This window comes from Giraffa tippelskirchi, chromosome 8 (assembly GCF_054371585.1).
Source record: "Giraffa tippelskirchi isolate mGirTip1 chromosome 8, T2T-mGirTip1v1.2.pri, whole genome shotgun sequence".
Lineage (NCBI taxonomy): Eukaryota > Metazoa > Chordata > Mammalia > Artiodactyla > Giraffidae > Giraffa > Giraffa tippelskirchi.
In genome coordinates, this window is record NC_137282.1 from 109476196 (window position 1) to 109501219 (window position 25024).

General features: G+C 35.5%; 1 protein-coding gene across 15 annotated transcripts in view; it reads left to right on the forward strand.

The window, feature by feature from the left end:
* TNPO1 (transportin 1) overlaps positions 1-23747 on the forward strand; it is a 91121-nt gene extending 67374 nt beyond the window's left edge. For 4 of the 15 annotated variants that reach the window (XM_081518519.1, XM_081518523.1, XM_081518522.1 and 1 more), the window contains exons 11-25: positions 352-520; positions 4597-4749; positions 5541-5766; positions 7944-8115; positions 8944-9030; positions 10472-10579; positions 10714-10872; positions 10954-11041; positions 13580-13678; positions 13876-13971; positions 16798-16873; positions 17754-17853; positions 19846-19920; positions 20899-21041; positions 22135-23747. In XM_081518519.1, the coding sequence (XP_081374645.1) occupies positions 352-520; positions 4597-4749; positions 5541-5766; positions 7944-8115; positions 8944-9030; positions 10472-10579; positions 10714-10872; positions 10954-11041; positions 13580-13678; positions 13876-13971; positions 16798-16873; positions 17754-17853; positions 19846-19920; positions 20899-21006 (1716 nt within the window). In that variant the 3' untranslated portion in view covers positions 21007-21041; positions 22135-23747. Of the gene's footprint in view, positions 1-351; positions 521-4596; positions 4750-5540; positions 5767-7943; positions 8116-8943; positions 9031-10471; positions 10580-10713; positions 10873-10953; positions 11042-13579; positions 13679-13875; positions 14020-16797; positions 16874-17753; positions 17854-19845; positions 19921-20898; positions 21042-22134 lie in introns of those variants that run through there. The other 11 variants (XM_081518520.1, XM_081518526.1, XM_081518525.1 and 8 more) reach the window with 6 other exon arrangements.
* Positions 23748-25024: the final 1277 nt, after the last annotated feature.

The window sequence follows — 25024 nt, forward strand, 5'->3', positions numbered from 1 at the left end:
GCAGAAGATGTATGCAGTTGACCCTTGAACAATGGGATGTTAGGGGCACTGACCTCCAGTGCAGTCAAAAATCCCTGTACAACTTCACAGTTGGCCCTTCGTGTCCATGGTTCCATATCTGCAAATTCAACCAACCACAGATTATGCAGTCGTCTAATACTTCGTTTACTGGAGAGAAATCTGCATCCTGTTTGAACTGGACATGCAGTACACACCCATACTGTTCAAGTGTCAACCGTATTTCAGAAGCATGCGTCATACTCTCTGTGAATATTCTCATTCTTGTACCCATATACATACTATTAGCTTACAATGAATATAACCAGAATTTTCCTTTTAAAAAATACACAGGGTGATGTTGAAGAAGATGAAACAATCCCTGATAGTGAACAAGATATAAGGCCACGGTTTCATCGATCGAGGACCGTGGCTCAGCAGCATGATGAAGACGGAATTGAAGAGGAGGAGGACGACGACGATGAGATTGATGATGACGACACGATTTCTGACTGGAACCTGAGTAAGTCATCGAGAGAGAAGCACCGTCGCCTGCTTGGATAACAGTTTAATTGAGAAATAACTCACATCCTACAATGCCTGCATACACAGTTCACTTACCACACAAAAGAAAACAGTCTAGTGGTTTTCAGTGTATTCACAGAATTGTGCACCCGTCACCTCGGTAAAGTGTGAAACATTTTTGTCACCTTAAGAGAAACTGCATACTTGGTAGTCACGCCCATTTTCTGAACTCTTCTGGACGTCTTCTGTAAGTGGAATTCTACAGAAAGGGGTCCTTTGTGACTGACTCAGCTGTTCATTAGCAGATGGGCATTTTGTTTCCCCTCTTTGGCTGTTGTGAGTAGTGATGCTGTGAACAGTTACATAAGGTTTGATATGTGGTCCTAAGTGTTCGGTTCTCTTGGGTATATACCCAGGAATAGGATTACTGCATCACATGGAAACTTTTATGTTCAGTATTTTGAGGTACTGCCAGACGGTTTTTCACACTTACTCCGCCGTTTGCTTTCCCCCTAGCAGTATCTTAGGGCTACAGGTTCTCCACATGTTTGCCAATACTTTTGGGGTGTCTTCTTCTGCATGTGAAGTAGTGATTTATTGTGGGTTTGTTTTGTTTCTTCCTGATGGGTCTATTCTTCGTTTGCTTGTCATCATATTCCTTAAAAAGACTTTAATCTCACAGTGTCACTTCTCAAAGGGGTATATGTTTTGTTGGATACAAAATATATAGGAAATATGTTTTGTTGGATGCAAAATGTATGTTTGATACAAAATACATACGCCATAGGAACATTGGCCATGGCTTTTCCTGTTCTCCTAACCAAGTTACTTTCTGTATGTCATAATTTGCATGAGGATTGGTTGATTACCATGCATATACTAAGATAACGTAAATGCCTTTCTCATCCAAACTTCCAGATATGCTTTTTAAAATTTCTGTTTTCAACATTAGCTACAAATCCACATCATCTGTTCAGCCTGTGTTGTGGGCCACATGCTAATTAGATAACTCTGAGGAGAACCTAGACACCTGTGTTTCCGTTTCGCTTGGGTGCTGGTTTTTAAATCAGTACTTCTGTAGTTCACAGCACATTGGATGTTTGGGGCCACTAATTCTTTGATGTGGGCTTGTCCTGCGCATTACAGGATTTTGAGCAGCATCCCTGATCACTCTCCAGTAGAAGGCGGTAGCACAGGAGATTAGAGGGAGAACATGTCTAAGATTGTGACAAGCAGCAGTGTCTTGAGATATTGCCAGGTGGTCCCTGGGGACACAGAATCACCACCAGTTAAGAACCACTCTGTGATTCAGAAGACTGAGATTTCTAATAACTGATGGCACGGTTAAGGACGTGAATCATTATCCTGAACTGTGTCATTCGTTTGGAATGATGCTGATTACTCCCATTTAGTTCCCTATAACAGTTTCTTAGAGTGACCAATGTGCCCAGCCCTAGGCCAGGGGCTTTGTATGCATATCACGTTTAATCTTTTCAACAGCCTTAGGTAGGTAAAGATACTACAAAAAGAGAAACTTGCCCAAGGTTAGCATAGCTAGTACTGGTGGCACATGTAATTCTGGAACCCATATGTTACAGAACAAGAAAACCCAAGGTCTTCATTACTATCACAAATTACTTCCCATTGTATGCCAACTGTAAGGTTAGGGGGAGGATGAATTAAGATTTACTGTAGATAACTGTAAAAGTAATAATGTATGTTGCATTGAGGGGTGGGGGGACACTTCTTTTCACTCATCTGTATGTTTTTCCATAAGCAGCTATAGGCTTACCTGTATGGGCTTGCCTTAGCCTGTCACACTTTGCTTTCTTACACTTCATCAGTTCAGTTCAGTCGCTCACTTGTGTCCGACTCTTTTGCGACCCCATGGACTGCAGCACACCAGGCCTCCCTGTCCATCACCAGCTCCTGAAGTTGACTCAAACTCTTGTCCATTGAGTCAGTGATGCCATCCAACCATCTCATCCTGTGTTGTCCCTTTTTCCTCCTGCCCTCAATCTTTCCCAGCATCAGAGTCTTTTCAAATGAGTCAGTTCTTCGCATCAGGTGGCCAAAGTATTGGGATTTCAGCTTCAGCATCAATCCTTCCAATTAATATTCAGGACTGATTTCCTTTAGGATGGACTGGTTGGATCTCTTGTAGTCCAAGGGACTCTCAAGAGTCTTCTCCAACACCACAGTTCAAAAGCATCAATTCTTCGGTGCTCAGCTTTCTTTATAGTCCACCTCTCACATCCATACATGACTACTGGAAAAACCATAGCCTTGACTAGACAGACTTCGTTGGCAAAGTAATGTCTCTGCTTTTCAATATGCTGTCTTGGTTGGTCATAACTTTTCTTCCTAGGAGCAAGCGTCTTTTAATTTCATGGCTGCAGTCACCATCTGCAGTGATTTTGGAGCCCAGAAAAATAAAGTTTGTTACTGTTTCCACTGTTTCCCCATCTATTTGCCATGAAGTGATGGGACCAGATGCCATGGTCTTAGTTTTCTGAATGTTGAGTTTTAAGCCAACTTTTTCACTCTCATCAAGAGGCTCTTTAGTTCTTCTTCGCTTTCTGCCATTAGGGTGGTGTTGTCTTCGTATCTGAGGTTATTGATATTATTGATATTTCTCCTGGCAATCTTGATTCCAGCTTGTGCTTCATCCAGTCCAGCATTTTGCATGATGTACTCTACATATGAGTTAAATAAGCAGGGTGGCAATATACAACCTTGACATTTTCCTTTCCTGATTTGGAACCAGTCTGTTATTCCGTGTCCAGTTCTAACTGTTGCTTCTAATCTGCATACAGATTTCTCAGGAGCCAGGTCACGTGGTCTGGTATTGCCATTTCTTTAAGAATTTTCCACAGTTTTTCTTACACTTCATAGATAATGCATTTTTTTTATCAAGTGAAGTTTGTAGCAACCCTCCATTCATCAAGTCTATTGGTGCCACTTTTCCAATAGCATTTACTCACTTTTTGTGTCTCTGTCATATTTTGGTAATTCTTGGAATATTTCAAACTTTTGTTATTATTATATTTGTTATGACAGTGTGTCAACAGTGATCTTTGATGTTAACTGTTTTCATTGTTTTGGGGCTCCATGAACCATGCTCATAAGACAGAGACCTGTATGTATGTTGTACGTGTTCTGACTGCTCTTTCCACAAGCCGTTCCCCATCTCTCCCCCTCTCCTTGGGCCTCCCTGTTCTCTGAGACACAACACTGTTGAAATTAGACCAGTTAATAACCTTTCAGTGTCCTCTTGAATGTTCAAGTGAAAAGAAGAGTTGCATATCTCTCACTTTAAAGAAAAAGTTAGAAATGATTAAGCTTAGCAGAAAAGCAGTGTTAAAACTGCAGATAATGGTTAGCATTTTTTTAGCTATAAAGTGTGTATCGGTTAAGGTGTGTACGTGATCTTTTTAGACATAAAACTATTACACACTTAATATAAATAACACTATAACTTGAGCATAACTTCTATATGTACTTGGAAATGAAAAGTTTCCTTTGACTGACTTTATTGCAGTGGTCTAGAATTGAACCTGCAGTATCTGAGGTACGCCTGCATCTTTTTTTTTGGAGGAGAACCTGATTTTCCAGAAGAGAAATCAGATTGTGTGTACTTTGCTGATTCTTTTCTGCACGTCATACAACTCATTCTGTATTAGTACTTAAAGATTTCATTTTGTTTCATGGCAGTGTAATATTTATATGAGTGTAACTACCATACAGTTTAACTAAGACCCTTATTGATGAGTAAAGTGTTATTTCTGGCCAGTGTAACAGCTTTATTTTTTTAAAAAAAAATTGGTAGTCATATACAAAATAAAATATTTTCATGATTAATTTATTGATCCTTGGTCATAAAGTGTTGTGGTCAATAGATTTTTTTTTTTCTTGTGATTACCTCCTATTTAATTGAATTCTTTAAAACTGCTTTCTAGAGGTAAAAATGTGTTACATATAACAAATTTTATCTACATGTAGATAGATTTATAGATATGTAACTGAATGATAGTAGAAGTTAATATAATGTTTTTGAATTAAATATTTCCTTAGGAAAATGTTCTGCAGCCGCCCTAGATGTTCTTGCAAATGTATATCGTGATGAACTTTTGCCGCATATTTTGCCCCTTTTGAAAGAATTACTTTTTCATCATGAATGGGTTGTTAAAGAATCAGGCATCTTGGTTTTAGGAGCAATTGCTGAAGGTAAGTCTAAGTCAAACTTAAACTGTCAAGTCCTCAATAGGTGCTAATGTGACATGGCTACTTTAAGGAACAGTTAAGCAGAAACTGTTCACATACTTTGTTTACTGACTTGTGTTCCTAGTAGGATAAGACTGTTGAGGTAAATAAGACTGTGATCCACATTAACCTTAAAAAGGATATTGAAGTCTAAAAGCCATCTTAGAATGAGTTTTTACTTTTGAGCTAGTTAATTACTATTAAACAACCATAGACTGACTTACAACCCCAGCCAGATATTTTGCAAGTGCTTTTGTTATAATGAAGAGAACAGAATGAGAGGGTTCTGATATCGGAAACATCCCTGTTGCTAGAAAAATAACTTCTATAGGTAGGTGTAAGGAATGTAAGTCAAGTGTCATCAACCCTAAAAAGAGTTGTTATTCTTTCCTTGCTGTAAATGTCTGTCTATAAGAAATTGAAGCATATTGCATAATTTCTGTAGCAGAAGTAAAATGAGCTTTCCTATCCCTGCTAGGAAGACAGGGAAGCCTGGTGTGCTGGAGGCCATGGGGTCACAGAGTCAGACACGAGGGAGTGACTGAACGACAACAAACCCTACTAGAAGATACTTAGGAGCAGTTAGCTCTCATTTCAGTTATTTAAAAGTTCTGAAACAGATTATTGAATACACTTATTAGAATGGAAATGATTGAATCTTTTTCATGGATGTATCTATCAGTTTGGTATTCAACTGAAATAATTTTGACCAAATTTGAGCACTTCCAGAAATATTTGGGTTTTTTTTTTTCTAGGTTGCATGCAAGGCATGATTCCGTACCTACCTGAGCTCATTCCTCACCTTATTCAGTGCCTCTCTGATAAAAAGGCTCTTGTGCGCTCCATAACGTGCTGGACTCTTAGCCGCTATGCACACTGGGTAGTCAGCCAGCCCCCAGACACGTACCTGAAGCCATTAATGACAGAACTGCTAAAACGTATCCTGGATAGCAACAAGAGAGTACAAGAAGCTGCCTGCAGGTAAGACAGATTCGTAACAGATTGTTCATGGCAGGAGAAGTGAGTGTGAGGATTTCAGGGAAAAACTAATTTTCAGGCCTGTGATGAAACGCTGATATTAAACTGTTAATGGGGTTTTTGTTATCTGTATCTTCCTGCTGATGGTTTTGCAAATCCAAATGAGACTCTTAACTGGAGATTTGTATTTGCTATTTTCTTCAAAATTTTTTTTCCTCACTGGCTATAACATTAGCGTTATCTTTCACCCTCATTCCCACAGATATTTGGAGTGGTTGTGGCAAGAGTCCTATTCTTTGAGAAATACAAAAGTTTGAGCAGGATTGACTTTTTTAGTCTATGGTCAGCTCCATAACTCCTCAGGAAGTCCCGTGGTGACCGACCACCCATCTGCCACAAGTGGTTCAACTCCAGTAACCACTTTTGTCAGTTGCATTTGGGGTTGTCTGTTCATCAGATCAGCAGTTTCATTACTATCGATATTTCAGTTTTCTGGAATAAATCTTCATGTTCTAAAAACGCTTGCCATTTATGTTTATAGTTCTTAATTTTTCAAGTAGAATTGCTTCTACTGTTCACTTTGTTAATAAGGAAGAAATAGCTGCTGGAAGAGAGGAAAGTAAGTTTAAGTGTAGTTAGATTGTACCAGATTTGAAAGAGTTCTAATTCATAATGATATGAAAGAAAGAAACAAGGGAGCTTTGGTGATGAATAGCACCAAATTTTTTTTTAAGGGAAGGGAGGGTGCATGTTATGTTTGGTTTCTGGTAGTTGTTTCATTCAGCAAGGTTTTTTACTAATTGTTAGACATAGTAAAATGTTGTGCTTACAGTCTCTGCCATCTTAAAATTTATAGGCTAGTAAGGTATATAATTTGTGGAAAGTGCTATGAAAGAAATACAGTTCAGCGTTAATGAACAAGACTTTAATTAACAAATGGCTTAAGCCTATCATTTTAGGAAATTCCTGCCTGGCTAGGACAGAAGAATATAACCTTAATTTTACAAATGAAGGGCCAGATACACCTTAAAATCAAGAAAAATTTAAGTATAAGTTGAAGTAATTGCCCTGAGACCCCAGAGTTTGTTCCTTTCTTGTGTATTTGTCCTAACAAATAAGCTACAAGTAAACAACTTTCTAATAATAAATGCATTGTTGCATTCTCATGTATAGTGTAGGGCTTAGAGAAAAAATTTTAAACTTTACTGAAGAAAAATTGACAAACATAATTGCATATACTTAAAGTATACAACATGTTGATTTGATACATAAATGTGGTAGGACACTTACCAAGATTAACTTAGGTAACTTTTTTGTGAGAATGCTTAAGATCTACTCAGCAACTTTTAAGTACTCAGTGCTGTTTTAACTGTCATCACCATGCTGTATATTAGATACTTTGGAATTTATTTTTATAGTTGAAAATTTGTGGCTGCCAGCACCTCATTCCCTCTCCCACTAAGAGAAACGTTTGAGAGACCATGATACTGCTCTCTTCTCAGACATCTCAAACACACTGTTAAAAATGCTGTTGTTTTGTGGCGCTTGGTATGCAAATAAAGGTTGAAGAGTTGTGAGGGTTTTTTTTTTTTTTTGAGGATAATTGCTTTACAAAATTTTGTTGTGTTCTGTCCAGCCTCAACATGAATCAGCCATAGGTATACATATATCCCCTCCCTTTTGAACCTCCTTCCCATCTCCTGCACATCCCACCCCTATAGGTTCATGCAGAGCCCCTATTTGAGTTTCCTGAACCATACAGCAAATTCCTGTTGTCTGTTACATATGGTAATGTAAGTTTTAACAGTTTTAATTCTGGTGTCATTAGTCTGGAACATCAGTAAAATGTAAACTCCCTGAGAAAGGGGACATTGTTTTTTTCGTTGCTACGTTCCCAGCCCTCAGTCAATAAGTAAGTAGTAAACACCAAATAAATTGTTGAATGAACCAACAGTTTTCAACTTTACCATTGTAGTTAAGCAGATACCCCTCAGTGTCAACCTCTTTGAAATAAGTGGTAAGGAATGGAAAGGAAATGATAAAAATAAGTATCTGGTGTGGTGAGGTAGGGAGATGTGCGTGTAAATAAGTATTCTTTAAACTCTATACTTAATTTCTTGCCTCTGTTGTGAACTGTTTCTTTTCTACAACAATAATCTCTCTCCCTTTTTAAATTATAGTGCCTTTGCTACCCTTGAAGAGGAGGCTTGTACAGAACTTGTTCCTTACCTTGCTTATATACTTGATACCTTGGTCTTTGCATTTAGCAAATACCAGCATAAGAACTTGCTCATTCTTTATGATGCCATAGGAACTTTAGCAGACTCAGTAGGACATCACTTAAACAAACCTGTAAGTATCTTTGATGAACCATTATGAGAAAAATCAAATATAAAGCATAGTTATACTCAATAAGTTATCATATATTTGAAAAATAAAATGTTTAGGGAGGTGTGAACACTTAGTGTTTGCTGCTTTAAGAATATAGGGCTGAAAAAGATAGCAAGTGTACTTAACTTAAATAATATTTAAAAAAAAGAAATATGTGCAGAGTGTGAAAATTAGAGCAGCTTATCACATGAATATACCAACACATTTTAGAGGGACGAAAGGAAAGGGGATAAAGATTTTATACTCTGGATTTCAGAGTTAAGAATAGAAGAGATGGATGAATCTGATTTGTTTAAATGGGATTTAAGTAATATTAGAATTTTAATATAGCTTGAAATCCCCTGCATGTTTATGATTACACTGTAAAACATCTTAAGAAATAGTCTGTGTTGATAGGTTATGCTTAACACTTCGTACAGGACACTTGTTTGTGGGTTTGCTTTGATGGTTGTTTTGGTTTTGTTTGGTAGGGAGTTTCGTAATGTCTATACTTGGAATCTATGCTCCTGTTTATTGATTTGATTGCAGGGATTCTTCTGTCTTAGAACATTTAAATGATTATGAATCTTTTTCTACAAATGTCTTCAATAAATTTATCTGTCATACAGCAAGTCATACTACATATCACAGGTCACGGGACTAAAAAAGTTCAAAGAATAAGTCTTAAAATTCTTTCTGTAAAAATTTTATACAAATTATTCTAAATGGATTTTAGTTTTCATAGACTCAGTATGAACTTGTTTACATATGATAGTGGAGCTTTCTGTGTTTTTCGTCATTGTAATTTAGGAATATATCCAGATGCTAATGCCTCCGCTGATCCAGAAATGGAACATGTTAAAGGATGAAGATAAAGATCTCTTCCCTTTACTCGAGGTATGCTACTGACCGTGTGTGTGTGTGTTAGTCACTCAGTTGCATCAGACTCTGCAACCCTGTGGACTGTAGCCTGCCAGGCTCCTCTGTCCATGAAGTTCCCCAGGCAAGGATACTAGAGTGGGTAGCCATTCCCTTCTCCAGAGGTATACTAAGCTGATAACATTTAGTTAACCTGTTTTTCATCAAAAAAACACATATTCAGATCTCTAATGACTATATGTAATAAGTGTTCATTTACATTCTGAACCATTTCTGTTAAAATGCTGAATAAACGTGCAACTCCATATAACTTGAACTGTGGTACATCTGTACTAAGTATGTATGCTCAGTCTCTTCCATCGTGTCCAACTCTGCAAACGCATGTAGGGTAGCCCACCAGGTACCTCTTACCTCTGTATGGGATTTTCCTGGCAAGAGTACTGGAGTGGGTTGCCATGTCCTCCTCCAGGGGATCTTCCTGATCCAGGGATTGAACCTTGTCTCTGCATTGCAGGGGGATTCTTTACCGCTGAGCCACCAGGGAAGCCCAGTGACAAACTATTGAATTTATGTTTTCTAACCTGTGCTACTTGATAGTAAATTATCTTGGAGATCTTTCCATATCCATATAAGTACATACATACATACATACATATATATATATATATATATATGTCCGTCTCTGCTTAACTGTATTTCTTTATGTAGATATACAGCCATGTCATAATTGATATAGCTTAAATTCTTTTATTTATTGTTTATGCATATATATACTCATATACATGTGAAGCAGCATTGATACCTTTTCTATATAGTTTGAATTTTTTTTTCATGTATTTACTTTTTTTAAACACCCCCCCCCTTCAAGTTTATATGCTATTCAAATAACTGAACGCATTCTCAAATGTGGTAACTTAAATCTGGATGAGTTGATTTTAGTAGAGCCAGATCAGTCATTCTAGCATCCCCTGTTATTTCAGGGGTCACCACTTCTGCCTTGAATGGTCCCTACCCAGCAAAGTAAAAACTTCTGTGACAAAGAGCAATGGCTAATTCTGGGCCCAACAGAATAAGAAGAATAATTATAGCTAAATATATTTACTTCCCGGCAAGGCTCAGAATGTGCCCAGTAAGATCTACCCACATTATTGACCAAGATGGGATAAATAAATCTCTCATATTTAAGGGGAAAAAAATAGGAATGTGTAATACTGAAATCTGTTCCTGAAAGATAAATGTTCATTATAGAAACCTTAACATTTTTTTCTGAGGAAACCTCCCTTGACCAGCTAGTAAACTTAGCAGCAACAACTGCATCCAAAAGAGAGGTTTGAAAATATAAAACTGCTATACTATAGGAAGAGTAGAAATGACCAGGATTTTATTGAGTATGCTTTCAAGCATTTATCATAATCTTAATTATACCTGGAAATGTTACAATCTACTTTATCCTTTCTAGTGCCTATCTTCAGTTGCCACAGCTCTGCAGTCTGGCTTCCTTCCGTACTGTGAACCTGTGTATCAGCGTTGTGTAAACCTAGTACAGAAGACTCTTGCACAAGCCATGGTATTTAAAAAAGTTTTTTATATCTCGCCCTTCTTGGCATCAGAAACATTTTTCTAAGGATAGGCATAATGTATACAAACTTTTTCAGTAATTGGTTTAAAGTAAGTTTTAAAAAAAATTGTGTGTAATTTCAGCTGAACAATGCTCAACCGGATCAATATGAGGCTCCAGATAAAGATTTTATGATAGTGGCCCTTGATTTACTCAGTGGCCTGGCTGAAGGACTTGGAGGCAACATTGAACAGCTGGTAGCACGAAGTAACATTCTAACACTAATGTATCAGTGCATGCAGGTGAGATTTACTGAATTAAAACGGAATAGAAACTTTTGGTTCTCTGTGTCACATTGGGATTAATTTCTACTTCTTTTGCAGGATAAAATGCCAGAGGTTCGACAGAGTTCCTTCGCCCTACTAGGTGACCTGACAAAAGCTTGCTTTCAGCATGTTAAACCTTGTATAGGTATGAATATTTTCTATTGCTGTGATGTGGTTTTTAACATTATTTTTCATCAGCTGTGGTTTTTATTAAACTGAAGTCTAATGAAATCCTGACATGTATTAATGTACATTTTACTGGTTAAATCTACGCAGATTGAAGCAGGTGGTTTGGAAACCCCTATTCTCTTGTTTCCTTGAATTCACCATCATTTCAGCGGCTCGTTAGGTGTTCATGTGGCTGAAGAAAAGTTGGAAAAATATTGCTTTAGAGTAAGGGACATGCCCACCTGTGAACCTTGGTCCTATATGCTAGTTCATAGATACTTCTTGAATAGCCTCTTTTTTTGGTAGAGGTACCCAGAAATAATAACATAATCAGGTTTTCTCATGATAAACCAGCATAAACTATAGGAAATTTCAGTTTTCTTAAAAGTAAATGAATTTTTTTTGTTTGTTTTAGTGGCATAGTGTTTGTCTTAGCCTTGTGTGAAGATAATAAGCGATTGCTTGAATAATGTAACCTGAATTGCTGTCAGACCCATAGATTAAATCGAATTTTGGTTAATTTTCTTCATCTCTATATCCCATCATTTGGTTTAAAGTATTCATGTTAAATTTTTTTTTCATTTGATACAGTGTGCTTTGGGAGGCCCCCCTCCAGTTTTTTTTAAGATGTAATTGACATACATCAAGACTTTTTGTTCTCATCGAACTTTTAAGATCTACTGTCTTAGCAACTTTCAAATAAACAATATAGTATTGTTAACTGTGAACTTCCCAGGTGGCTCAGTGGTAAAAGAATTTACTTGCCAATGCAGAGGATGTAGGTAGGAAACGCAGGTTCTATCCCTGGGTTGGGAAGATCCCCTGGAGAAGGAAATGGCAATCCACTCCAGTATTCTTTCCAGGAAAATCTCATAGACAGAGGAGCCTGGTGGCCCTACAGTCCATGGGGTCACGAAGAGTTGGACATGACTGAGTGACTGAACACATACATACACACTATTTACTGTAGTCACACTGTGATATACTACATCCCCCAGAACCGGACTTATTTTAGAACCAAAAGGTTGAGTTGTATTTTCAATAATGTGTTTCTGAACTTGAGTAATATTAATTTTGATGTATTCAAGTAAGGCATCAAGCTTAAGCCTACCTACTCTATAAATGAAAGTGTGTTGAATTACTGTTTTATGGAAAACCTTGTTCTGCAGATACTTTCCACCTGATTGAAGTTTTTGAGTTTAAATTTGTACGAAAAGATTTCTTTTTTTAAGACTTCATAGGTCATGTACCTTCTTCAAGAGATACACAATGTCTGGTTGTTTCTCTGTTTTTAATGTTACAAACCATGGATTATTTTCCAGGTTAGTGTTTCTTAAGAGCAATTTGGCAATATATCTGGAGACACTATAACACAGGGGCTGTGTTACTGGTGTCTGGTGGGTAGGGGTGAAGGATGTTTCTAAATGTCCTATAATACATGAGACAGCCCCCTACCAGATGATCAGTATTGCCCAGACTGAGAAATTGTGAAATCAACTGGTTTGCTGCTGCTGCTGCTAAGTCGCTTCAGTCGTGTCCGACTCTGTGCGACCCCATAGACGGCAGCCCACCAGGCTCCGCCGTCCCTGGGATTCTCCAGGCAATCAACTGGTTTATTAGGGATTAAAAAATTATATTCTCAATCTTCATTCAGTAGAGAGAATACATGTGTAGAGATATTTCCCATATCAATAAATTACTGCTCATAGGTGGCTCAGATGGTAAAGAATCTGCCTGTAGTGCAGGAGACGCAGGTTCAGTCCTCATGAGGGGAAGACCTCTGGAGAAGGGAATGGCAACCTACTCCAGCATTCTTGCCTGAAAAATCCTATGGACAGAGGAGCCTGGCAGGCTAGTCTATGGGGTCACAAAGAGTTGAACATGACTGAGCAACTGACTTTGACAAATCATATAGAAGAGGCAGGATTATTATTGATTCTTTCTCTTTATTTACCAGTTTTGAAAGGAATGAACTGATTTCCAGCATCTTGCACAAGTACCTGTATTATATTTCAAGAGTTTAGTTTTTGTTTATGTTAGTTATTTGAGTGTCGGTATGAACTCCTAACATTCCATTTTTCCTTTTAAATGGAAGATGATATTCAGAGACCACAATCTGACAGAGTAAACGTTACTATAAAAGCCAGAATCATTGATTTAAAAAATTCTTTGTGTGTGAAAAACCAGTTTTGAAGAAGGTTCTGTTGTATCATATTTTCACTTTTAAAGTGAAATATTTAAAATAAAATTTTGTCTGATGCCAAGAGAAATTACTCTGACCAGCTCTTTTTAATGATACTTAAAATGAAACCACACTGGGGCTACTTCACATGAAAGTTCAGTGGCCAGATAGTTCCTCCTTCATTTTCTTAGGATAATTATTGCCAACACTGTTTTTCTAAAGGTTATATTTTGCCTAGGTTTCAGTTTCCATCTGGTAGATTTCCTTTAAAGCACAAAACACTGCTATTGAGAAGTTCACTAGATAGTTTAAAAGCTTTTTTTTTTTTCCTAGCCGATTTCATGCCAATATTGGGAACCAACCTCAATCCCGAATTCATTTCAGTCTGCAATAATGCCACATGGGCAATTGGAGAGATCTCCATTCAAATGGGTAAGATTCCCCCCCCCCCCCCCCGTTTACAAACAAAAGTTTTTAGATAACTTAATATTTTTGTAATTGCCTTTTTCTAATGAGCTTTACCTATGTAAATATATAACATATCACAGTAAAGGGGGCAACATATTTTCCATTGATATTTTAACAATGAAATGTTTCTTCTTTTGTTTTCTCTCTCGGGGATGATCTAGGTATAGAGATGCAGCCTTACATTCCTATGGTGTTGCACCAGCTTGTAGAAATCATTAACAGACCCAACACTCCAAAGACGTTGTTAGAGAATACAGGTACCATGCGCCTGAACTGTTAACGGTGGAGAGAGAACGGTCTGCCTTGTCAAAGTTAAGATGCGTAGAGAAACCAGAGCAAAGCTAGCTTTAGAAACCCAGCTTATTCATTAACAGCTGTCTGGGATTCTCAGTCATGAAATGAACTGTTTGAGCTTCATTCCATAGCCAGTTTTCAGAAACTTTCCAAAAATCACTTTTTCCTCTGCTACAGTATTTTTAATTCTCCCTAAAATGGACCCCAGCTCAGATAACTATTAAATGATACGAATTTTTCGTTAATTCAGAGTAACTGCTAGCTGGGGAGTAATTTTTTTTTTAATATGTGAAATGTAGCCCCAAATAGACTGTATTGTAGTAGTTAGTCTGTTAATAATGGCATACGTATTTTGTATTTTGTTGTATACTTTTCTTCAAATTGGGAACTTGAGCAGTATTTTGTGGGATTTTTATTCAGAAGGCTTGTTTCTCTTTTGCATTTATAGAGAGCATGTTTATATTAAAGAGTACCCTTCCATACTATAGAACACATTGCAGGGTGATTTCTTCTTGCTCTGCCTGACTTTTTGCTAATGATTTTTTAAGTATGAATTTTGTTTTCAATCAGGCATGTCTTTTTTTTCATATACTAATACAATTCCAGTAGTATATTCATGGTCAGTGAATGCCTTACCAAAATACTGGACAAAGATTTAAATAAGTTTTTCTAAATTTTATCTTCAAAGGTATTTTAATTTTATGTTTTTTAATTGTAGAAAGTTTATTATATCCTAATGTGATTATTGGTATGGAAGGAAATCTTTTAATTATGAAACACTTATATGGCTGTTTGGCTGTATGGGTACTGTTTGTATCTTAAAGTGAATTAGATTTTCCTGCTAAAAAGCACAAAAACCTATGTGTAGGATGGTTATGAAATATTGTCAGGTGTTTATCTCTTTAGAATGCAGTACCTATACATGACATTCAGATTTGAAACACTTGCCATTATAAAATTACTGTTGAACATTAAGAAATTTCGTATTTATTTTTAAATGTGAATGCATAACTGCAAATAAATGTTGAGTGTAATGTATATTAAAGTTTCTTGTGGGATATCAGCTGGTGAATTTGCTATATAGTTCCTTGAACAAATTGGCTTTATTTATAAGATTATGTTCTAAGTATGAATCTACCCTAAGTAAATCAAGAGGTAGTTGATAATGCCTTTCAAGTTGATGGGTTGAATTGGTACCATTAAGAAATACACTTGGGAGTCACTGGATTATTCTTATTGCAAGTGACTGCAGAAAATGGTTCTCTTATTCCTTACCCAAAGGAGGAGAGATTAATTATTAAAATAAAATTGTGGGTAATATCTGTAGATTTTAGCAACTTAATTATTAATACCACTGTCTTAATATTTCATAAAGTCAATTCCTTAGTGTTTGCAGTTACTTGCTTTTTTCCTAATTAGTATATCCTACACTGAACTTTTTCAATGGACCATCATCTGCTTTATCGCATGTTTCATTGGATTGTTCATACTTGCCTGTTTAATGAGAATGTTGCATAGTTTGTGTCTTTTGAACATAGGTTTTCTTTCTCTTGCTTCATATGAATCTGCTGGATTTTAGTATTATCTGTGTAGTTTGCTTCAAGTAATCCTTAAACATTTTTCTTTACCCCCTCCCCACCCTTTTTTTATGAAAGGTTAACCTGTAAGTTTTTGAGAGAACACCATTAAAGCACCTCATGGTTTGTTTTCTGTTTGTATTTTTTTTCCCATTGTGTATAAATGTATTTATATGTATGTACCTTTCAACTGCAGAATGCAGTTCTGAGTTGCACTTGTTTTAGCTCTTTGTAAGTTTAAGAACTTAACTGAATTTTGATGGTGAATTTATATTTGATTGATTCACACTTCAGATTTTTAAAAATAAAATATCAGCATGTAATCATGTGTTTTATTATCTATCATTTTGTGCTGTGCATTTCATAGCAAGGACAGAATATTTGTTCCTTTGGTCCACATATCACATGCCATTACAGTGGACTAAATTTTCTTTTTGTCAAATAAGGTTTGAAATTTGAATTGTTATCATTATCACCATCAGAGGTTTTTTTTGGAATGGAATTTTGACATAGCACAGCAATTTTCCAATCCATTTATTCAGTATGTACCATAACACCTAAAATTTAATAGTTGATTTTGATGTCGGGCAACAAATGGTCCACTGGCTTATTTTGGAAATGTTGGCAAACAAACCAAAAATATAGCAAAATTTTGATTAAATTCCTAGATAATTGCAAAGAATAAAAATCACTTTTAAAAAAAGCGGTATGAAGAAGTGAGAAAGATTTTAACTTCTGAGAAGTATGTTTGAGTAGACAATTCAGAAATGTAATCATTTACATTTACTATTATTTCTTGGAGGGGGGGCTAGATTTCATTATTAAGCTCTGGAATTTGAACTGACTTTGAAGGAAGAATCTATAGCTATTTAATCCGCTCATCGTTTTTATTAACAGGATATCTTTTAACACTTGATTGAGCGAGAAAAGCAGTTCATCATGGTTTTTGGTGTTCTCTCAATCTTTAAAGTTTTTTTAATTCCTTTTGTTTTTCTTTTTCCAAGAGTATGCCATATATGTTGCTGCCCCTTATTATAGGGGGTGGTAATAAACAGCACTGGTGAAATCTTATGTTTATTATCATACACAAATTCTGTTGGTTTCTGTTTCTGAGTTATTTGTTGTTTTTTCTTTATTTTTTCTCCTTCCCCCTCATTTGCTCATGTCTTGGTTGGCGTTTGGTGGTGTATAACCGTGATTGCGTTACCTTAGCAATAACAATTGGTCGTCTTGGTTACGTTTGTCCTCAAGAGGTGGCCCCCATGCTACAGCAGTTTATAAGACCCTGGTGTGTATTATTCAATCTTTTTTTTTTAATTCATTTTTCTTCACTCTTTCTTTCTCTTTCTATCTCACTTTTAGATATATTTTCAGTTGGTTACAAAAATCACAATCCTTAATCATTGCCAACCATGTGACTAATCTTGTCCTATCGGGTTTGTGAGGTTTTCAGTAGCATCGTCATGTATATTTATTTTATGTTGTGGCTAACGACTAATTGATGCATGGGATAAGATTGTCACATGCTTGCTGTGTTAAAAAGCTTGATTATACATAAAAAGCATTTAAATATCCACCAGTAAAATAAAGATGCATGCAAATTCTATAAATTTTAGGTTTCTGCATTATGTTTCCTTTTTAGAATTAATTTGAAAATTTGGATTGCATTAAGAAATACATGTTTAAATTTGTTATGTATAAAAATCTTATTTGCTTGTTAATGTAAAAATTAAACATTACACCATAAGTTGTATAGTAATAGTTTCTATTGTGGCAGTATATCCTATGTTCTGCTTCTTTCAATTGACAGTCTTTCAATTCAAGTCATTTTTAGTAGTGTTTAATGGAATACGAGTCATAATACAGTTTTAAAAATTGATAATTTACTCTTGGCTCAAGCTAATTAATAGTGTAAATGGGATATTACAATCAGTTGTTATTACTTAGATGCAATCTATTGGTAAGAATTGTGAATTTCAAGGTTTTCACTGTATTGAGATTAGATGGGCCTAACATAATATAGTATGAGAAGCTTAAGCTTTATGAAAATTCTTTGAATATAAACATTATCTCTACTCTGGTGCTTATTCCATTAAATACTGTCCATTAGAATTGTAGTTGAACCTACTTTTTACTTAAATGCTAAACTCAATTCTATAATTTAATAGGTGCACCTCTCTGAGAAACATAAGGGACAATGAGGAAAAGGATTCAGCATTTCGTGGGATTTGTACCATGATCAGTGTGAATCCCAGTGGAGTAATCCAAGTAAGATGTTCATAAGGTTTTAATTTTTAATGTTCTGAATTATAAAACTTTAAAGGAGGGGAGGTATTTTTAAACTATAATTATGAAAATATTACCTATTTTTACTGAAGATACTGAAACATGTGTTTTCAATGTATGTATATTTCCTAATACCTTGAATTGATAATACCTATTTTTATTTTCTACATCTTTTTTTATGTCGTGGCTTATAATAACAACAGATTGGGAGAATAAAAGTTACATTCTTGAATTAAGCCAAAGTTTCTTTCATCCACATTTAGATCTCATCTATTTACTTTGTAAAGGCTCCCTAAAGCAGTGAATGTAAATTTCCTGAGTTTGAGGCTCTCTATACTTAAGAGAATGATTAAATAGTAGGATACTCTTTCTCTTACTTAGTAAATAAAATAGAGTACTGGGTCAACCATTATAACTGCTTTAACTTTGCTTTATTATCCTTATTTTGTTTCCTATACTAGTTCAGATTATATTTAGACATCTTTAGCATTTAAAGAATTATTTGGCAACAATACCAAACGTGAATCTGATCAAACCTCTGGATCCAGCTTACACGTAAAATGTAAAGGAACATGTTGATTGACACCAGATGTATGAAATCAACAAAATACAGGCTGTGGGCTTTAGGTTAAATGCCCCATGTTCCTCAACAGATACAAATTGTAAGGAAAAGAAAGTGTAAGAAGGGTTTTCAAGAAAACCTTTCACTTTTAAGAGATTGGTGCTTTGAACATTTTTTAATTGATGTGTAGAAAATAGGCATTGAACATGTACACAAAATAGAACTGGAAAATAAAATCTTTTAGCTAATTGCACTAGCTGCAAAATAACCTTCTGGCATTGAGTTTCTTGGTTTTTTCCCAATGCTTAAGAACTTTCTGTCACTTTAAATATGTTTTAGAGGTATCTGATATGTAGTATATACCATATTAAGAAGGAGTATTTTCCTATAGGGATTTTTTGTTTTGCTTTTTGAATTAACGTTTAAGAACACGAAAGTAACACATATGTAGTCGTGAAATCACTACCAGTTACAAATTTTGCATGATTAAATAATTTAAATTTTTAACATCAGCCTTCGATATTGGGAAGACATAGGAATCATAATTTGAATAAACCATAAATTTTAGGCACATGCATTTTATTTGCCTAAATATGTGTTTTATGTGCATACTTTAGTGTTAGTGAATTTTGGAGTTAATGAGGTTCTCTGAATTTAATAGTAAAATTTGAAGTAGTCGACATCTCACACCATCAGCAATATTTTGTATGTTGAACTGTTTCAATAAGATAGTTGAAATTGAAAAATACTGAAGTATTTCAAGTATATACCTATTATCATCTTGTTATTTTAGTCAGAATAACCTGATTGTCTTTTAAATAACAGTCTGAGCATTGGGAGTTTTTTTGTTTGTCTGAGTTGAGTTGGATTAGGTGCTATTGGTAACTGCATAATTTTTGTTCTAACTTAATGGTCATTTCATTTACATTTCTGCCTGAAGATGGATCTTGAAACTTAGGCCTATTAATTTTCATATACTTTAAGTCAAATTTATTTGATGTATATTTAACTGGCTTAAAATTATTTCTCGGCCAATCAAAACTGTAAAATTACTGAATTTATAGAATTCTTTAATTCTATAAATGAAGGCTATTTTGAACTGGTGCTGATTTGATGCTTTCAGTCTTTGCTGATGCTATACATTTACTAGACTGGGGTTTTGTTCTATAATGTAAAATGAAATACAGGAAGGCACTAAATTCTAATATAAACTGTATGAGAGATTCCTTGATAAGGTGGAGTCTTAAGGACAACCATTAAGAAATCACTTACAATTCCTTTATCATAGCTGTTAAATTTTTTTTTTTTTTTTTTTACCTAGGATTCTCTTGGTGTATATTGTGAGGTTTATATATATGTCTTTTGCTGTGTTTGACAAGTTTAATATAAAATGTATTTCTTGCTTGTTACAGGATTTTATATTTTTTTGTGATGCTGTTGCATCATGGATTAATCCAAAAGATGATCTGAGAGACATGTTCTGTAAGGTAACTAAAAAGTCTTTATGATGCATATCTTGTAACTGTTGCAGTCCTAGTTGGGAAGTAAATTATGTTTTTATTTCATATGAGTCAGTATTGGTAGACTATGTAACCTTTGTTTTGGTAAAGTGACTATCTTTTCTTGATAGACAGTAGTGACTTTGTATCAATAGAGCACATTCTTTTAAAATATTTTCTCAAGCAGTACCACTGATTCATGTAGACCCATTATCCCAACTATACTAAATAAGTAGTGTGTTAGTTGCCCAGTTGTGTCCAACCCTTTGCAACCTGTACCCTGTCAGGCTCCTCTGTCCATGGAATTCTTCAGGAATACTGGAGTGGGTTGCCATTTTTTGCTCCAGTGGATCTTCCCGACGCAGGGATCAAACCTCTGTCTCTTGCATTGCAGGCAGATTCTTTAGCATCTGAGCCACCAGGGATGCCCGTGCAAAATAGCATATGTTTTCAAAAATGACTGACTAAGATTGGAGTATAATATAATCTGTTGAACAAAGTCAGTCTTAGTAGTCACAACAAGGATTAAACCTGTCTGTTTCAGTAATGCCCCCTTTGATTAATTCCAGTCACCCCTCAATAGTGAACTATATAGTTGGCAACCATGAACCCAAAGCTTTGTATATTTTCAATTTGAAAATGCGGCATAAAAATTTTAATCCCTTGGGTGAATTCTATACCTTTATGCTTGCTTTTCATTACTATTTTGACAGAGTTTTGCTTTGAGTACTTCTTTTACTGGGACACTTGCTGAATTCTAACCTTCTCAAAGCAAAGTGTGCAGCGTATCTATCCTATAAGGTGCTTTGGGGCAAGACATGGAATGATACAGATTTCAACAAAGTTTGAGAATACTTTAAAATGGGTAAAATTTTAGGATAATCAATAGTGTTTGATTTCAGAAGCTGTGCAGATATGAGTTTCTCTTTTGTTACTGATTATTTAATGATTATTTACTTTTTGCAGATCCTTCATGGATTTAAAAATCAAGTTGGAGACGAAAATTGGAGGCGTTTCTCTGACCAGTTTCCACTTCCCTTAAAAGAGCGTCTTGCAGCTTTTTATGGTGTTTAATCTCATATACTTAAGCTGCAGTCCCAAAATTAGGGGTAAGTTGTAAGAAATTTGGAATTTTTCAGGGTGAAAAAACTTAAGTTTGGACTTCAATCTAGAACTAGTGAATAGAATAAAAGCTGCTTGTTTTCCACAGAGGTTGAATAAAAGAGTCTTATATTACATTTGACTTAAAATTTACTTACATGAAGTCTACAGATTTATTTATTTATTTATGAACCAGCAAAGCAAGATAAAATGCATGGTTCCACTTTGAATCCTCTTAGAAGGAAATCCAAGTTGGTACGCTAGTTAAATTTCAACCTTCCTTTTCTTAATTTTTGCCCTTTAAGAGATCACCAACATTCACTGTGGCAGGGTAGAGATGGTTTTAGTTTTAAATATAGTCTTTTATATATCAAGAGCTTTCTGTGTTGTGAGCTTTAGGGAAAACCCAAGTAAAACTGGCACTCAATTTGGTCTCAGTAAAAATAGTGATTCAATATTTATTCTTCATATTTTATTGAGTCCCTACCTTGTGCCCAGCACGGTTTGGTTTGGTTTGGCTTGATTTGGTTTCAAAGATTCATTTTTGATTTGGGGTGATAAAGAGGTAAGTCCACCTGGACTCTTGTTCTTTGAGTTTTTCTGACCTAAGTCAAACTAACAATTCTGGTATTTTGGCCTTAGTTCCCTCATTAGGTTATTTTGAGGATTAAATACTGTGCTGTATGTGGTGCCAGGACTTAGTATATTGCCTGACACACTAAGTTGGCTCTTTTCTAAATATTAGAAATATGGGTGATGTTTTAATTCAAGAAATAACAGCTCCCATTGAGATCCATTGTACAAGTAAGGGTAAAGAATTAGACTCATACCATCCTACAAGCCATATTTCATCTGTTTAAAGTGCCACACACCTCTCTATGCCCGACATCACTTTCTGTATCTGATGCAAGAGACAGTTGAGAGCCATAGGAGAAGGAAGCAGCGTGGTTTCACTTTCACTGACTAGCTTGATCTTAGGCAGTTTGTCCAGGTTTTCATATTCTTTAGAGATCGTATTGTTATTTGATTAATTTTATGTTGCACTGGTTTTACAAAAGAAACAATTTTGTTTAAGTATAAAATTGTTTTGTTTTCTTACAGGTCCTTCAGTCTTGGAGACTATGAGGGAGCCTCTGCACCCAGGGAAAATGTTACCCTTTACAGGGGGGAAGGGTAAACCAGTAGGGAATACAGTACAATCCCAACCCTACTGGGAGGGGCGGGAGGGAGGTGTTGCCATCACTGTATTAAGTCGATGTTGGGAAATGTTTTAACATCTGGAGCCTTTGTGGGTGGAAATCCGTCTCCAATTACAACTCTGCACTGGATGTGAAGAAGCAAAAAAAGAAACCTATCTACTTACAAAACAGTACACTCTGGAATATTATGGGGAATTGTACCAAAACAAGAACCATATAAATGATGCATAGGGATAAGAAAGAAGAAAAATTCTATAGCGCACAATAAAGGAAACCTAAGAATGGGGACTAGAAACAGTAAAGGGTTTGTTTTTGTTTTTGTTTTTTTAATTTAAGGTTTTATAAAATTTCCCACATGATGGGGCCTTGTTTTTGCATGCTGATGAAGAGCTACACCAGTGAAAGCTAACAGAGTTAAAATCAGCTTGCCTACCCATAGTAGAAGCAGGTTCTTGGAAGTTACAATTCAAGGTACCCCAAAAAGTTGGAAATAAAACAAAACAAATTTAAACAATGAAGCACCCTGTGAAATGCCAAATGAGTCACTCCTTTTACCCTTGTGGGATGGGCAGGGAGGGAGGAATAAATGGGGCTGGACATAATCGAACTAAAGATTGACATCTTGATTTTTCATTAAGACGTTAACGTAGTGGATATAATTTGATGGTTGTACATCATTAGATTTAATTTCTAGGCCAAGATATTGTTCTTTTTAAAGTGCAGTTTAAGGTTCAGGCATGCATTCTGGCTCATAGTGATTGAAAGTACTTTAAATTAGTGGGAAAGTAGCATGCTTGCATCACATAGAGTGAGATTGGTATTCAGTTACCTCTGTTGCGCCAGTTTGTGTTGCAGTTTACCGATTCAATATAGCCCTGCATTTAAAATTCCTTTTTAAGATTTGTGAATTTTATTTTTATTAAGAATATAGATATAAAGTACTGTAGTTTACAGCTAGGCCTTGAAATAATCTTTTAGGATCTGTTAGGAATAAGATTGGTATTGTATTGTGTGTAACCCGCACAATGTGGAAAGCTGATATACCTGTGCAAAATCTCTGCCTCCGTGCTGTCAGTGTGATGTGCTTTCTGCATGGTTATATACTACTAGTGATTTTATCAAAACTGCTCTAAAACGTAAATTACATGGTAAAAGATCTGTAAGAGGCTGCATCAATGTTAGTTGGCACATAAAGACAATTGTAGAAGTTGAAGACATGATTGCTATATCTCAATGTTTATTCCCACTCAACATATTGCCTTCTAAGCTTTTTTTGTTCAAAGCATGATCTTAAAGATATGTTTAAGTTAATGGATGTAATGCAGGGTTCCTACACTGTATTGGCGCATGTTGGTGGCCCTCGGTGCCCTACATACATGCACACGGGGTGCAAGTAAAAAGCTACAGAGTGAAAGTTGGTTTGGATCCTCTTCATTTCATTTGTTTAGCTTTTCTGTTATTTTTCTCTACTTACATGTATTCCTGTGAATAAATCCTTGTTAAGTTAACCCTTTACTTTTCCTTCCATGTGTATTTTCTTATATACTGTGAATGTGAAAACCTAACTGGTACACTTGATCTTGTGTCCGTATGGAAGTGCAAGTCTTTATTAATTTGGATTGCCTGAACAGTGTATCCCATGATGATGAAGGAAAATGGAGAGATTTTCTTTTTAACTCTGCTGGTCAGAGATGAAGCCACACCTTTCCATTTTTCAATGCTGCATATTTAATCTGCAACAGAAATGTTAAGCCATAACAACCTTTTTATATTTTAGTTTGTCACCTTTGCATTGCAGAATAAATACTGAATAACCATTTTTGTAAGCAGTTGCTCCTCTTTGCATGGTTCTCTTCCTCTAAAGGTGTTGAATGATTCCGCCATTGCACTGAAGTTTGAGCTGTATGCGTGTGAATTTATAAATACCGTTTCAAAAATTTCAAATGCATGGTAGCATGCAGAAAGGTTTTTGTTGTGTGTGTGTGTATGTATTTTTTTTAACATGTTCTTTCACCTTCTTTTCTCTACTTTGGCTTTGCAAATTTCAGTCTGTAGAGCCTGAAATTAAATCATATTTTTAGTGTCCAGTTTTTAATCATAAGTTGGATCCAAAGGGTATGTAGCATTTTGCTTTCTAGTACCATTGCCTCATTGGGAGCTCAAAATGTGCTTCCTAGTTAGTGTTTAAAACCTGATTAGGATAGCTGTTTTATCCTCAACTTCTAGTGATCTGGAGTTCTCCAAAACTTTTTAATATGGGAGATATTTTAATATACTGGAATAAGTAGTAAAGATTTTAAATTGAGAGGAAAGACAAAATTCTCAAGAACTCTTTTAAAACATACAAAAACAGTCTTCAATAAAGTTATCTGGACCTGTGATAATTCTTTATTGACTGAAAAGCATTATTGTTACCCATTGAGTGGAAAAATTAATTTCTAATTAGGTATGTAACAAGTTGTGCCCCTTTTTTGTAGTCAGTGTGTTTTTAAATTAAATTTAATTTAAAAATACAACATATAAATGAATAGACTGCAACCTGAGATGGGGTTGGGTTTTTGGGTCCCCCCCCCCTTGAAGTTATAGTTTCTTCCTAATTGTCTTTCAGATACATAGTATAACATAGGAATTTGCAGAAGCCATTTAAGTTTAAGTTATCTTTTGAGGTAAGCTCTGATTTAGCATTTATTCTGATAAAACTTAATACATCATGGGATATATATATATATATATAAAGCAACTTAATTCTTGTGGTGTAGTCTTAATAGTTTTGAATGTTGACTGAATGTCTA